The sequence below is a fragment of the Microchirus variegatus genome (assembly GCF_963457635.1).
Source record: "Microchirus variegatus genome assembly, chromosome: 1".
NCBI lineage: Eukaryota > Metazoa > Chordata > Actinopteri > Pleuronectiformes > Soleidae > Microchirus > Microchirus variegatus.
In genome coordinates, this window is record NC_139802.1 from 24,780,667 (window position 1) to 24,796,233 (window position 15,567).

The window sequence follows — 15,567 nt, forward strand, 5'->3', positions numbered from 1 at the left end:
GCGACATCGCTACTCTGAAACGCATGATCGAACACACGGCTTAGCTCATTGGAAAAATTGGAGTAGGAAGCAGGTCGAGTGTGAGGGTTACGAAACAAGGCAGAAGCCCACTGAGCGGCTCTGCCAGAGAGGAGGTTGACTACAAACGCTATTTTAGCATGATCTGATGGGTACGTAGCGGGTTGTAAGTCGAAGATGAGCGAACACAAAAAAGGAAGCTAGCACATTTGTTCAGTTCCCCTGAAAATCGTTCAGGGGTAGGAACAAATGGCACAGGTGGTGAAGCGGATGAAACCGAGTGAGAGTGAACTGGAGGGGGAATAGAATGAGGTGAGCAAAGTAGTGACCATCCACGGGAGCCTACGTGTCTTCTCGGATGCAGGAGACGTGGCGACCTGGAGAGAACGATCAGTGAATATGGTTCTAGAGTCAAGTTTCTAACAGCAAGGTAAGTAACGTCTTTACCAGCTAAGCGAAACAACGAACTGACGCTGGTGATGAGCGTAGCTCCGGCTTAAGAGTCCTCTTGATCAGAGGCAGCTAGGGTGGAGCTGCGCAGGTGGAGGCAATCACCAGCGTCATCATGGAAAGTGGGTCAACCACGCCTCCTGCAGAGAGAGAGAAAGACACGGAGCAGCAGAGAACAAAAACGAGGATACTGGAAGAATGTGAGAATGTGGATCGTGACAACTTGGCTGCAAACAGCGCAGATTATGAACTCCCCACGACAGAACTCTCTTCTCTCTCTCTTTGAGAGATGATGAATGAAATGTGCGCTCTTGAGAATCTGTCAACATGTTTTACTAAGATCTACTTGGATCACCTGTATTTCATCGTGACTGCACTCGATCCTCATCATAAAGATCAATTTGTATTTGTCACATATGGATAAAACTGTGCATAAAGAAATTATCCATTCTGAGTTGGAAACGCAGAGCCCCCTTGTAGCTGCGCACAATGCAGGAGAGAGAGAAGAGCAGAGTTAGCAGGGGCGGTGTGGAGAAAAAAAGGCCTGCACCAGATGAGGGGCACGCTCTATAATTGCAATGCCTTGACTTTAGTGATGTCAGTACACACAGTCCGAGCCATAACAACACAATTAGATCAAAAACAATGTTACAGAATTGGACTAATAATTAATTTTGGTTTTTTTTCGTTTTGAGTTACTTACCCTTAAGGCCACATTATACTTCTCCGACTGCGTATGCGTTATCCGTCTGCGTCACCACGGAGACGCCTCGAGCATTTATACTTCTGCGTCGTGGTGACGGACACTCGCTGCAATTTCCCGCCCGATCAGTAGGGGTCGCTGCGCAAGGTTGTTGTGCTTCTGGCTACAGTTAGCAATGGCGTCCGAGAAAGAAAGAGAGAGAAATACTGTTGTTGTTGAAACAGTGGCCGTTTCTCACTTTTCTTTGTGACGGAACGCAGTTTTAAGATAATTTGAGGCGAGAAATTGGCCATTTAGAGTCTAAACATGTGCTGTGTGTGTTAAGATATGACGTATTTATAGTTCGGCAGCGGCGTTATCGGCGGGGATCAGCTCCGCCTCTGTCAGGACGCCCGGAGCGCACTGAGAGCCGGCACAGAGCAGCTTCGCTCGGCCTGTCCTGAGGACCAATCGCAGCTCTTGCCGTCTCCGTTGTCCCTTGACGGAGTGACGGACACTTAAAAAATATTTCGTGCACCCGGAGACGACGCAGAGGCTCTTCGACAGTCTCTGCGTCGACGCAGAGTCTCTACGTAGCCTACGCAGAGCACTTTACGCAGAAGTATAAATTGGGCTTTACTTCATGAGATAATTACTCACCATGATGGTCTTTCTAAAAGCCTCAGAAAGCCCAATTTCAACCTCAAATTTTCAAAAGCTCCGCATGCCTGGCGTCATGATGAGATTTAGGCAAAATAAAACAATTTGGACAAAAAAATGACTTTATTTTTTGACGAGTATTATCTGGTGATATGTAAAATCTGGTGTTCAAATGTTAATACACTATTTTAACATGCAGTAAATAACTGCCAAATATTGAAAGTTGTTCACAAATTGATAACATTTATGGAAATGTGTATGTGTGGGCTGGTCCAAATCCGTTCAAGTGTAAATCCTGAACAGCAGCAGAAGAGCAGAGTCACAGCGTGACAGACGACTGAGAAACTGTCAAAAGTTTTTTGTGTCAAACTATTTATTCTCAGACTGAGAGAAAAATGGGTATAACTATCATTGTTGTTCTCTGCAGCTTTGCAGGTAAGAATGATTTTGTTTTGTTTTGTTTTGTACTCAGCCATAAAATATCTAAAATTATCCTATTCTATTTGAAATGGCTAAAATTGGAATACATTTATTGATCTTTTATTGAAAACTTATTTTTTTTTTTGGTACATATTACTCCTGTTTATCCTGTAGTATTTATATTCTTTTACTTAAAGTCTATTTATTTGTAGTTGTTTTAAGTTCCGGTCCAGTGAACCACGTCTCCTGTCAGAGCAGATGGGTGTGCCAACATAATTTTTGCTGTACAGCTCAGTTCTTTGTCTCTGAAAATCTCATGTGTCCATTGTAATTACATGCAACCTAATTAGGAAATATTGACTCAATTATCTTCTCCTTCTATCGGCTTCTCCCTTTGTATGATTTGTACATTTCCTCCACAGTGGGTACAGCACAGAGTGAGGTGACTCTAAAGTCCGACGTTCCCTTTTCAAGCGTGCATGTCTTTCAAAGCGTTGAGCTTGAGTGCTGCTACACCATCGGTGTAAAGGACAAGAAACCCACTCTGACTTGGGTCAGAACTTATGAATATGAAGGCAAAACTGTGGGTCCACTCAGTGTGAAGCTGTCGTCTGTGAGTGTGGGAGAATCAGCCAAAGGTGGTTCACAATGTGGAAAACTGACTCTGGGGTCAGTGCGACTGAATGACACTGGACTTTACCAGTGCTGGTTCAACACCAGTAAGATCCTCTCCTATGGCACCTACCTGCAGGTCTACCGTGAGTCTGCCTGTCTCTGCATTCTTTTATTAGTTGCCTGCGCCGCAATGCATTCTGGCTAGAATGCATTGTGGAGCAAGCATCTCTTGTAATCGTACTGCGCGTTTATTCCGCTGCTTCCTCTTCCGCCAAAAGTTTGCCGCCTAACCGGTCCCGCAGCTTTGAGAAAACCCTCACAGAAGTTATATCAAAACATGCGGTTTGATAAGGAATGGTCACTTAGAAACGTGAACTTTAAACGGGTCACAAGACTTGGGACTTTTATCACCTAATTCAAGGTTTTGATACATATTACGCTTTTCCACAATCATAGTTTAAGTTTTGTACTTTTTTTTTGAAGATTGTTCATTTTAGAATGGGTGTGTATTGTGTCCATTAGTGCCACTCTGCTGAGATCCAGAAAATTAATCACAAAAATCTCCAAACAAATTCCTCTCCTGCCCACAATTTCCTACTAACAAACATTTTTAACATCAAAAGTTGCTATGGTTGTTGTCTAACCCTGTGTGTTGTTTTTATTTTCATACGACTTGCGGTTATTCCTAAAATCACGTAAAAGTTCAGAGAGTTCTGGTCTAAGCTCCCTTTGACTCCCATGTTAAAATTGATGATTTGGAGGTTTGGAAAAATCAAGATGAGGGTGATTTTAAAACTGTCATTACTCAGTCAATTCTAACCCGTTTCTCATGAAATATGACAACTTTGAAATATGCTGTCGCTCAACGTGCTCAAGTTACAAATCCTTTTGCACCATTTATACCACCTAGCCAGGTGAAAAAGTATCTGTCAAACAACAGCTGAAACTCGTAGAAGCAGATTCGAGCACTTGCTGCTCAATGATCATAGCGACAGAATTTTATTAATGAGAAAATATTTCACAGATGCACAACTTCTGATGCATTAGTTCACGTTTGGGTTTACAAATGCACAAATGTTGTGCATGTTCTCAGATTATGAAACACGGATGTGCAAATGTGTTTTGCACCAACTGCACCGCAACGATTGGAGCAAAAGTGTCGAGTGCATGACTCTTGGAAGTTGTGATGGACAGGATAGGATTTGTGTACCTGTAACAAGGATTTGTGAACCCGTAGCCCCTATTTTGTGTTTACAACGTATAAAAAAATATGTACAACTTCGGTTACACATTTGTGACTTTGTGTGCGCATGCAAAATCTGCAGTTACATGTGCTTGTAAATTTTGCACCAAAGGAAAGCCTCTTCCCTCCCACCTCCCTGCTCCAGACAGCACAGTTGCTGCTGAGACACTGCCTACCCGTTGTTGACACTCTGACAATCAGCAAAAGTGTAGCGTGATAAATCAGCGAAAATTAAAATTACTCCAAAAATCGTGAAGGATGCACACCATCGGGCCATGCGAAAACCATATCCAAAATCTTAGGGTGATCTGACTAACGATCAGCAAGATAGGCCCATCACAGACACACAGAGACACACAGCCACAACTTGGTCTATCTGATAGATAGATAGATAGATAGATAGATAGATAGATAGATAGATAGATAGATAGATAGATAGATAGATAGATAGATAGATAGATAGATAGATAGATAGATAGATCATTTTCATCCATGATCATTTTATTATGATTACAATCTTTCAAAATTTCTTGTTGTTTGACCTCTTAACGCTGTGTGTACAGAGCCACTGAAGAAGACAATAAATCTCAGTGAAAGCACCAAAAACAAGATTCTGACAGCTGAGGGATTCCTGCTGTTACTGTGTATGCTCTTACCAACTGCAAACCTCCTCTTCAAGGTCAGAACATCACATTTCTCTCTTTCCACTAACACGTGTAGCACATTCCCAGCATTTCACAACACTGCCATCACTCATGAGGACACCAGGGATTATTACATCATCACAGAAATTACTAGAGTTTGTGAGGCCAGTCCTGCTGTGACTGCTCCTCCCACATACTTGTATTAGTCTCTCATAGTTTATCTTGCCCTGCCTCAAAGGGGAGTTATGACACAGATTTGACTAATTTCTGCTTCATCTCCACAGTCAAAGAAACTACAACAACTAGAGAAGAAAGCAGAAAAGGAAGAGGAAAACATATATCAGGTGAGATTTTTAAATGCAGGATCAGCCCAAGCCTTTATGGGGTCCTAAGCAAAATGTTATTTAGTCTGTTCTCACCCAGTGATTCTAGAAGCAATATAACATGTAAATATCATAGCAACTGCATCTTTGCTATTTTTATTCTTCCACATGTTCCACATGAGTCCAATTACTCCTGCATGTATATGCTTAGTCAGACTCGAGTCGGACTTGGCGTTCTGTTTATGCACCCAAATTTCCTCCCCGGTCTGTGACCTGGAAGTAGATGGAGATGACATATAAACTGCAGTTCTGTTGCTGGCAAAGAACAAACAACATGATGGCGTTGGTGAGGGCTCGGTGAAAGCTACAGAGAAGGACCACTTTTGGACCTTTCACTATTAAAATGTACAGTGTGTACAAAACATACAGAACCACAGCACAATCCATCTCACTATTTGTTTTTCTGTGATGTAAAGGTCAACAGGAAACTGAGACAGACATACACGGCCAATAAAAGGATTTTCTCAGACTCTGCAAAGTTGTCCAATTGGCTGTCTTAGTCGGACTATGTCCTTAGCTGGATTAAACTGTGCATGGAAATCTACTGACCGTTATCAGCATAAAGTTTTTCGGTAAGAAGCAAATTGGCCATAATTCAAACTCACTTTTACACATAAGTTAAAATATTAGCTTAATTAGCGGGCTAACTAGCATTTTTCTTTTGTGTGTGTTTTGGCTTCGCCCTCTCTAGAGATCGCCACAATGGATGATCCACATACTTTTTTTTTACACCAGACGCTCTTCCTCATGCAAACCTTCCATTATTCTGGGCTTGGGACCAGCACAAGGAGTACACTGATGTGGCCCCTTGTGGCTGGGATGATTTTAGAGTGTCCAATTAACAATGAGCAATAGTGGAGCGGCTAAGTGCCGATTTATGCCAGAATCGTTCAGTTTATGATACAAGTGTGAAAATTGGCATGAACACTCTTCATGGGTCACTTGACAAGAAATTTTAAGATGGAGGCCATTTTTCAAGATGGCCAACACCTTAGTGGAGCAGTTAAGTGATATAATGGTTTATTTGGTGATACAAGCATACAAATTGGCATGAGCAGTCTCTGTGGGTCACTTGACAATGAGTCACCCACAATTACTTGAAATTTCAAGATGGCGATAGTGGACCAATTAAATGATTTAATGGTTTATTTGGTGATACAAGCATAAAGGGTTAGGACACCCAGAAGTGTAATCATAGCCACTTCTGTTATGCCCTCTTTGATGCAACTTGGCCTTGAGGAAATGTGGGTGACTTTTGGCAAAGAGAAGACCAGATGGATCCCAAAACATGAGGTGGTTTCAGCCATAGGACCAGAGAAAACACATGGTATCCTTTTCTTCCATGCCTACAGTGGTTGCGACATTGTGTCATCCTTCCATGGCAAATCGAAGAAGTCTGCCTGGAAGACCTGGGACGTGTGTGATGAGGTCTCAAAGACCTTTGCAAGACTCAGCAAATGTCCCTCTGCAGTGGAGGACAGTGACCTCCAAGCTTTGGAGAGATTTGTTGTGTTAATGTACGACAGGTCCAGCAATGACACAACTGTTAACGAGGCCAGGCTGGATCTCTTTGCCAGAAAGCAAAGAAAATATGACTTGATCCCACCAAACCAAGCAGCACTCAAAGAGCATGCCAAAGTGCTTCTTATGAGGCTGGATATGTGTGGGGACAGGCATTGAAGAATCAGCCACAAATGCCAAGCCCCTCCGACGGGATGGGTTAAACAGCACGAGGAGTGGAAAGTCTTCTGGACTCCACTTCCACCTATTGCAGAGTTGTTGGGAGTTGACAAAATGTGGGTGCACCAAGGCATGTACTGGAAAGTGTAAATGCTACAGATATGGACTCAGTTGCACAAGCCTATGTAGTTGCCCCTGCTAGAAATGTGCCTGTTTCTTTTGTTTTTTTTAAGTATTTAAAAAAAACGTCCCTTGCGACTTTTACCTTGTCGTGGTAAGGGAGCTTGTGTACCTCTGTGAACTCTGAGAGCAATGCCAGTGGGAGGGAACTCCTGAGAGGTTTTACCAATCTGGACCGGTCGTATGTGAAAAATTAGAAAATGTATAATTTAAAGATCCAGATGGCGGGCGGGCGGCAGCCATCCTGAAATAAATTGCCGCCTTGACATTTCAAGTAGCAGAGGGTGGTTCATTGTCAAGTGACCCACAAAGACTGAATGCCAATTTGTATGCTTGTATCACCAATTAAACCATTGTATCGCTTAACTGCTCCACTCACTGACGGTCATCTTGAAAAATGGCCGCCATCTTGAAATTTTAAGTGGTTTAGAGTGGCTTATTTTCAAGTGACCCACAGAGACTGCTCATGTCAATTTTTATGCTGGTATCACCAATGAAACAATTGTATCGCTTAAGTGCTCCACTACGGTGTCGGTCATCTTGAAAAATGGCCACCATCTTGAAATTTCAAATATCTTGGACAATTTTCTTGTCAAGTGACTCATGGAGAGTGCTCATGCCAATTTTCACGCTTGTATCATAAACTGAACGATTATATCACTTAGCCGCTCCACAACAACAGGGATTGGGTAACTTAATCTAGGAAACCCCAGCCCTTGACCTGGCAAGGACTCGAACCAGCAACCCTTCGTCACAAGCCAAGTTCTCTTTCCACTTTACTGCTAGCAGGCTAACTAGCTGTAAATATGTTTTTTTTTTTTTTTACATGCAAATAGGTCGATATGGATATGAAAGATATTTAATGACTTTCCTCATCAATCACCTTGACATTCCTATTATGTTACATTACCAAACATACCTTTATCTTGCTCTCTTTTGTCGTCATCTGCTTTCTTCCGTTCTTTTTTCAGCTCCAACAAGTTCCTGAGACATTTTCCATGCTCTTCTCTCTCATCACTTACAAGTAACGATGTGCAGCGCAGTGTGCAAATACACATGATCGCCATGGTTGTAGAGAGTAGAAATCACTACTACAAAAGCAGCACTATGTACAATGTTATCATCCAAGAGCAGAGGTATCAACTCGTGACCAGTGAGCCACATGCGACCCCCAAATCAATGTCATGCGGCCCGACACTTAATATAAACTTATTATGAGTTATTTCTAGATTAATTTAGCATCTAACTATATATCGTTCCATAGTTACACAAACGTTTTTATTTTTTAAATTCTGTGGTCACCAGTATCATTATGCAATACAATTATGGAATATTGTGATAGACTTTTGAGCTAATATCACCACCTTTACTGAACATCCATCCATCCATCCATGCTGCCATCCATGCTGAAGTGAAGTCAGACATGTTCCGACAGGCATGTGTGAGCAACACTAAAACCAGTCATTTTCCTTGATAAGAAGACCAAAGAATAAAATGGAATGTGTGACACAAAATATGAACAAAACGTTGCAGTTGTTTGTCTGATTTGCTTGATTTCCATCCTGCTCATCTCACACACCAGGGGCTGAATCTGGACGACTGTTGTGCCACATATGACCAGATCGAGCGTCCCCAGGCTCAGGGCCCTTACCAGGATGTGTGCAACTTTATGGAAGCAGAGGAGGAGATTCAGCTGGAGAAACCATGAAAGAAATCCATTATGAAAGCTTAGTTTTTTTCACATTAGCCTGCAGCATTTTTAAATATGTTATTCAATCTGCTTCATGTATGTCAATTTCTGAGCTTAGAAACAAGAGTTGACAATATAAGCTTTTCAAGTAGCACATGATCTTCCTCAGCAAATGAATTCATGGTCAGGGAATGATAAGGCTATAGACAATATGTACTTTCATATTTAACATCTGATGTGCATCTGCATCTGATGTTTTTTTCCCCATATTCTCTCTGGAGAGAATTGGAGAAACTCCGAGGGGACGTCACTTCCAGCTTCGACTTCCAAGTTCCAATGTAAATGCAATGTAGCAAAAGCAGGCAACTGCCTGCGAAGCTGTCATGTTTATGAACGGCCTCTCCATACTTATTTTTGGTATTGGTGAAGGAGACAATTTTTGATAGGGGACATAATCAAATTTGAAAGCAATAGGGCAAAATATTAGACAAGGTGTTCTCTTTCTTGTTTTTGACTTTTTTAGTTACAAAGAGAGGACAAACACCGGGAAAAACATGAGACTTCAATGAGAGTTGTTTTTTTGTAGGGCCCAGCCCCGTGTCCCCTTTCCCTGAGTCCCCAACAAGCCTTGAAACACCCGTGGCTGTTGATGACTTCACAATATAACAATGTATTTTGCTTTTTGCCATTCCTGTGAGTGTTCTCAGAATAAAGTTGCGTAAAAAGATTCAAGGGTTCCTCTTAATTCTACATAAAGTGTTTTCCCATGCAAATCTGTGCTGAATGGGATAAACCCTAGAGCTGGTTGAGTCCTTACTCATTCAGATCTTTCACCCGTGTCTTTAAATTAACCCATGAGTCGCGAGTTTCTAGCATCATTAACCCGGATCAGTTGAGTCATACTACAATTTAATTTAAAATGATAAACAGCTCCACACACAAACATCTTGCAACATTAGCTAATAGTGCTAGCCATCTTAGCTGCCAAAAGTTGTATAACTTACAATTTCGAAGGCAACCACAACTCCACAATTCAACTCAAGTCCGAGATAGGAACTTCCTGCAGAGTCGGTAACAGAGCTCTTGAGTCAGTCGAGTTGTGCGAATCAGCCGGCTACGTTGTCATGAGTGGATCTGTTTCCTAGCAGACGAGAGTAGGCTATTTCTCCACAAGTCAGTTTGAACAGCAAATCCACAACAAAAGCCATACTTTCACTTCTGAAATAGCATGCTTAGGTAATAGGCCTAGGTTTGGTGTATAGATGTAGCATATAAAAATTACGTCGGTAGAGTTGTTAAATAGGCTAATAATAATAATAGGCTAATAATAATAATAATAATGGAGCACTCCTTGTCATGTAAATAGTTCTTTAGTTTTTTTTCTTAGCATTTATTATTTGCACATTTTGCATGCTTGTTTGTTGTTTTTGTATTTAACCCTGTAAAACCCACTGTTTTAAAATCACAATGTTACCTTTAGACATCCCAAAAAAACAATCTGTTATATTTTATCTGTTTTTTTTTTGGTTTTTTTAACCACATTTACATAGTCATTGGATTCTATTGTTCAGTCTCACAATGCTAGTGGATGGTAAAGTCCCGCTTTATGGCCATGAACGCACACAACCTCTCAATATTTCAAGTAAGTAAAATGTCTTTTTTGGTTGTTATTACAATGTCTAGAGCAGGGGTGTCAAACTAATTTTCACTGAGGGCCACATCAGCATAATAGTTGCCCTCAAAGGGCCAGATGTAAATGTAAGACAGAATAAATGTAACTAAATGTAAACGCACCCTCAGAAAAAGACTTTGAAGCAAGGGTGATTCTTCAGCTACAATAAAGCTAGCTTTCACTGCCACAACGTTTTTGGTTTTGGCTTTTGTGAACACATTCCGCTGCGATCGCAGTTTGCCTTTGGCATATTTGGCTCCTTGTTTGGTGTCAAAATGCCGACGTAGATTGTACTCCTTGACGACCAACACCGCCTCATAACACAAAAGACATACCGGTTTTTCTCCTTGAAGCACAAACACGTACCTCCAGGACACAGGAGGTACGTTTAAAGGTCTTAATTAGCCTACGTGAACAAGAAGCTAATACCGGAAGTAAGTATGTGCTGTACCAGTGAGAGAATGAACTGTGGCAAGCAAAGTTCGAGTTGGTGTTCCAAAGGAACGGACTCACTCCTGCTGGTGGTGTTTGTTCAGAGTCTCTGGATATGCGAAAGAATGCTGGAGAAGAGCGACACTTCCGCTGGAGGAGACGAAGAGCGGAACGTGTCCTCAGCGACCAACGTGGATACTTGGAGAGAGGCAGCGCCTCGGCAGGAGGAGACGGAGAGCGGCAGGAGATTCCAGAGCACGGGAAGGTCCTCGGAGAAATAGCGGCAGCTCCGCTGGAGACGAGGAGACGGAAGGAGGAAGTGATCCCAGAAGTGGTGGGATTCGCTGGAACCTCTGTGTCTTCTCGAGTGGCAGGAGACGTGGTGACCTGGAGGACAGAATGATGAGTATCTTTCCAGGGAGGTGTCTGTGTGAGAGTGTCTCTGTGAGTAATTTGAAGAGTGTCTTGAAGACTATGTGTTTGTGCTGAAAGTTATCCAAAGTGTGTTTATGATTGAATCTGCCTTCTCCATGTGCTGTCCACACTCCGTGTCTGCACCACTCCTCCCTCAGAGACACACAGCAGGACAATCACCTACAGCTAAATGTCAATCCAACTCTACAGGAGGTAGAAGCTGTGTGTGGATGAACATGGATAAACAATTCACAACCACAGAGAAATTAATCAGAAAAAAAAGAGACAATTTTTTGAACAACCGGATTGGAAAAATTGTTTTGTTTTTATGTTGTTGTTTTCTTTTTCTTTTGTTGCTTTCTGTATTCTGAGACTTGGAAAAACATTAGCCTATACCAATATGTTTGCAGTAAAGAGTTAATTGATAAAACCATGTGATTTCCCAAATAAATTATGTTGACACTTTGTGTCAAAAGATAGGAATGTTGGAAATAAATTGTTTTCCTGTTCCTGTGGATGGTTTTAGTGTAAAGCCCAATTTATACTTCTGCGTAAAGTGCTCTGCGTAGGCTACGCAGAGACTCTGCGTCGACGCAGAACCTGTCGAAGAGCCTCTGCGTCGTCTCCGGGTGCACGGAATATTTTTTAAGTGTCCGTCACTCCGTCAAGGGACAACGGAGACGGCAAGAGCTACGATTGGTCCTCAGGACAGGCCGAGCGAAGCTGCTCTGTGCCGGCTCTCAGTGCGCTCCGGGCGTCCTGACAGAGGCGGAGCTGATCCCCGCCGATAACGCCGCTGCCGAACTATAAATACGTCATATCTTAACACACACAGCACATGTTTAGACTCTAAATGGCCAATTTCTCGCCTCAAATTATCTTAAAACTGCGTTCCGTCACAAAGAAAAGTGAGAAACGGCCACTGTTTCAACAACAACAGTCTTTCTCTCTCTTTCTTTCTCGGACGCCATTGCTCACTGTAGCCAGAAGCACAACAATCTTTCGCAGCGACCCCTACTGATCGGGCGGGAAATTGCAGCGAGTGTCCGGCAGACGGATTACGCATACGCAGTCGGAGAAGTATAATGTGGCCTTAAGGCTTTCTGTATGTTGTTTAAGATAACAATTAACCAACAGTCAAGCTGTGAACAAATGATGGGATCGTAAAGCAGGGGTCGGCATGATGTGCACAGGATGACATTTGTGGGTCATAAACAAACTGTGTTGTCTTGTTGTAACTTGCTTTGATGTGACTGTATATATATTCGAGCTCCCTGAAGCAAAGTCAGAGAACATTTAGACCATCTTGGTGACAGGGTCTCTCCTTCATGCATGCAGTAAAGACTTGATTTATTCAACACCGATGACTCCAGAGAAATTTCTTTCACACCTCCTGCAGAGAGAGAGAAGACAGAGCAGCAGGGAAAACACTGGAATGCAACAGGAATGCGTATTAATGTGAATGAGAGTGTGGATCGTGACATTTGCATTCCCATCTTTCTTGAAAATGCCTTCCATCTGCATCTATCTTTCTCTTCCTGAACATTTTGGGATCATAAGTGGACATTTCAATCTCAATTTCATTCATCGCATGATGCATATACAATGATACACTGCAAACTATTGGCGGGATGCTGTCACTTCACTGATGACACAATCACCATGCATTGTGGGAAATGTAGTTTATGGTCAACACACGCCTTAAAGGAGTATAGACCTCGCGGGCCACATCTGGCCCCGGGACCTTGAGTTTGGCACGTGGTCTAGAGCATGTACATATTTAGTAATTGTGGAATAGATGCATCAAATTTCATTTAGAGCTTGTTACATATTTGTTGCAATTTTACAACACTGGGTCTTTGTGGTAGTCAAAATTATTTAATGATTTCATAAAAATATGACTAATGTGTGATTATTTTTAATGTTATATACGTTTATGGGGCTATGTAAGCAATCAACCCTGCAAATGAACCCTTAGTTTTTCTGAATTGTTGTTCAGACAAAGTGAGTACAAACAGAAATTCTGCTCCCACCGGAGCCCAAAGTTGCAAAATTTCTCTAAAAACGTACATAAACATTTTTTTTCTCGAAATTTTTTTTGATTTCTGCATCAAAGGCCTCCAACAACATCTGAGAGGTCAATTTCTAATTATTTTTTTTTTTTTAGGTTTTTCTTAATGTGGGTCTTACAGGGTTAATATATTTAATTGTTATATTTTATTGTTGTTGTATTAATGTTCTAGTAATTTGCACATTTTGCATTTTTGTTGCTTTTTGTATTAGTGATTTGTGTATGCTTGGTCTAGCTTAAATTGGTTTGCACATTTTGCATTTTTTTTTGCATTCTTGGTCACTTTGTCATTTATTTGCACATTTCGCATTTTTTAAATCTATTATTATGTCCCTGCCTATGCGTGGCTAAATGTGTGTTTCTTTTTTCATGTGTGCCACTTTAAAATTAATGCTTGTTACTACACTGGTAGCCAAAGTCTGGGTCCATCATCATTTATTAACTCCACTTTCATCAAAGGGAAACACTGCAGAAAACTGCTGTCATAATAAAGCCAGTAACATCGCAGATTCAAAAATACCAGATCTGAAATAGTGAGTCCGTGCTTTCTACTATGTTAGTAGTTAGAGCCAATGGGGCTAAGACTGAGTTTTCTTGGCGAGTGAGTGACTCAGAATAATCTGAATCTTTAAAAAGAATCGAGTTTGCCAGGCCTAATAAACCCAACTTTTCCTTTCTGAAGCTGTGCAACAGAGTCAAAGTAGGCGGGGGCTTGTTGATGTTTTCCGTGCCATGATTGGTTAGCGAGTTGCAGCGCAGCCATTCATTGGCTCCCTTTTTCGTTGTGGGCGGAATCATGAGCGCTCCCAGGCAGGTATGGAGACGGGAGAGGCAGCCCGTGTCCAGAGTGGGCGAAGATGGCGTCGAACAAGAAGGGTTGTGGGAGTAGCAGGCTGGAGAACGGTGTGAATGGAAGACGCTCGTCTAAATACAAAGAAAGTCCAGCGGGTAAGTGAGTTTTTCCACAGCGCCGCCGCTGTTTTCCGCTTCAACACCGGCTCTCTTTGATGTTCTCTGTGACGCCACCCCGCATATTTAGCCTCCGTTAGCGGCTACGTTAGCTGGCCTTTGCTACTTCAGTGAACACGTAGCGTTTAAGCCCGCAGGGTCTGCCTCAGCCTCATTAGGTCATATGAGAGTTGAGTTACGTAAAAACGCAGGACGGGCTGATAAAAGAAGAAGCTGTTCCTGACGAACCTCCTTCCCTTTCATGCCTGTAGTGACGCGCATCCGCTCAGTCACAGTTTCAGTGTGTGTACCGTTAGTTATAGTAGAGAAAGTACTGTTATCATTGTATTAAGTTTAACTGTGTGTGTTTGTGTTTGTGTGTGTGTGTGTGTGTCCGGAACCATCTCAACATGAGGGGGATCATATGAAGGTGGGGGGAAACGTGTGTGTGTGTGTGTGTGTGTTTGTGTGTGATATACATGCTTCAGCAATTCACAGAATATAACTAAATCAACCATCAACTATTATGATTAGGGCTGCAAAGATTCGATGACTAGATTCTTTGTCAGCTTTTGATAATCAATTAATGAGTGTTTGTGTGTTTTTTTTGTCATCAAAACAAGTTCACTGATTGTTTCTTAAATGTGAACATTTTCTGGTTCCTTTTTTCCATATAACTAATTATATCCGCGAGAAACGCGCGCGGATATTATGGAATCGGTCTCGCGCCTCCGCATATTTTAGCCGTTAACGCGATAACTGGAAAGGCGTTTGAGATTAAATTTTCTTATTTTTTTTATGGGCCACATACCCCCTGTAGACGATCCCTATTGATTTTGAGCTGTCTACCATTATTATTAATTAGTTAATTAATTAATGATATAAAAAACACATTTTCGCCTGTATCTTCCAAAGTATTGCAGGTATTTGCTTCAAATTTTGGACACATTGAGGATATCATGGATTTATTTAGTATTTAGCATATTATTCATATCTTTTTTACATTATAATATAAATGTATTAATTATCATATACAAAATAGTTTAGCCTCCATTTCTTTATTAATGCATTGAATGGAAAGTTTGAACATATTGTATGCTTTTTCATGAACTTTAATAAACATAGTTTATACTTTTTCGTGAAATTTGGACACTTAGAAGATATGGCAGGTGTGGTTAGCATTTTAATATTCATAATATTTAACAAGGTATAATAGGTTAACTAGTTTTATTAAAAACTAGAGAGACATTTATGAGTTCAGGTATTCTGTGTTCAATATTGAGTTTATATGGATACTTTGAACATGTATAAAGTGTAGTCAGCATTATATCATAATATTTAACAGTTATTTTGTTGAATTTATTA

At 41.4% G+C, this 15,567-nt stretch overlaps 2 protein-coding genes across 2 annotated transcripts in view; both read left to right on the plus strand.

Annotated features, from left to right (window-relative positions):
* Nucleotides 1-325: 325 nt before the first annotated feature.
* cd79a (CD79a molecule, immunoglobulin-associated alpha) lies at nucleotides 326-8,683 on the plus strand (the record flags this gene model as incomplete). Its single annotated transcript, XM_083896121.1, has 6 exons — nucleotides 326-330; nucleotides 383-448; nucleotides 2,723-2,988; nucleotides 4,652-4,767; nucleotides 5,017-5,076; nucleotides 8,558-8,683. The coding sequence occupies 6 exons, from the start codon at nucleotides 326-328 to the stop codon at nucleotides 8,681-8,683; spliced, it is 639 nt and encodes a 212-aa protein (XP_083752247.1).
* A 5,390-nt stretch (nucleotides 8,684-14,073) lies between these two features.
* The window catches only part of lipeb (lipase, hormone-sensitive b), a 110,680-nt gene continuing 109,186 nt past the window's right edge, over nucleotides 14,074-15,567 (plus strand). Inside the window, exon 1 of the mRNA XM_083890278.1 lies at nucleotides 14,074-14,202. Coding sequence (XP_083746404.1) covers nucleotides 14,112-14,202 — 91 coding nt within the window. The 5' untranslated portion in view covers nucleotides 14,074-14,111. The remainder of the gene's footprint in view (nucleotides 14,203-15,567) is intronic.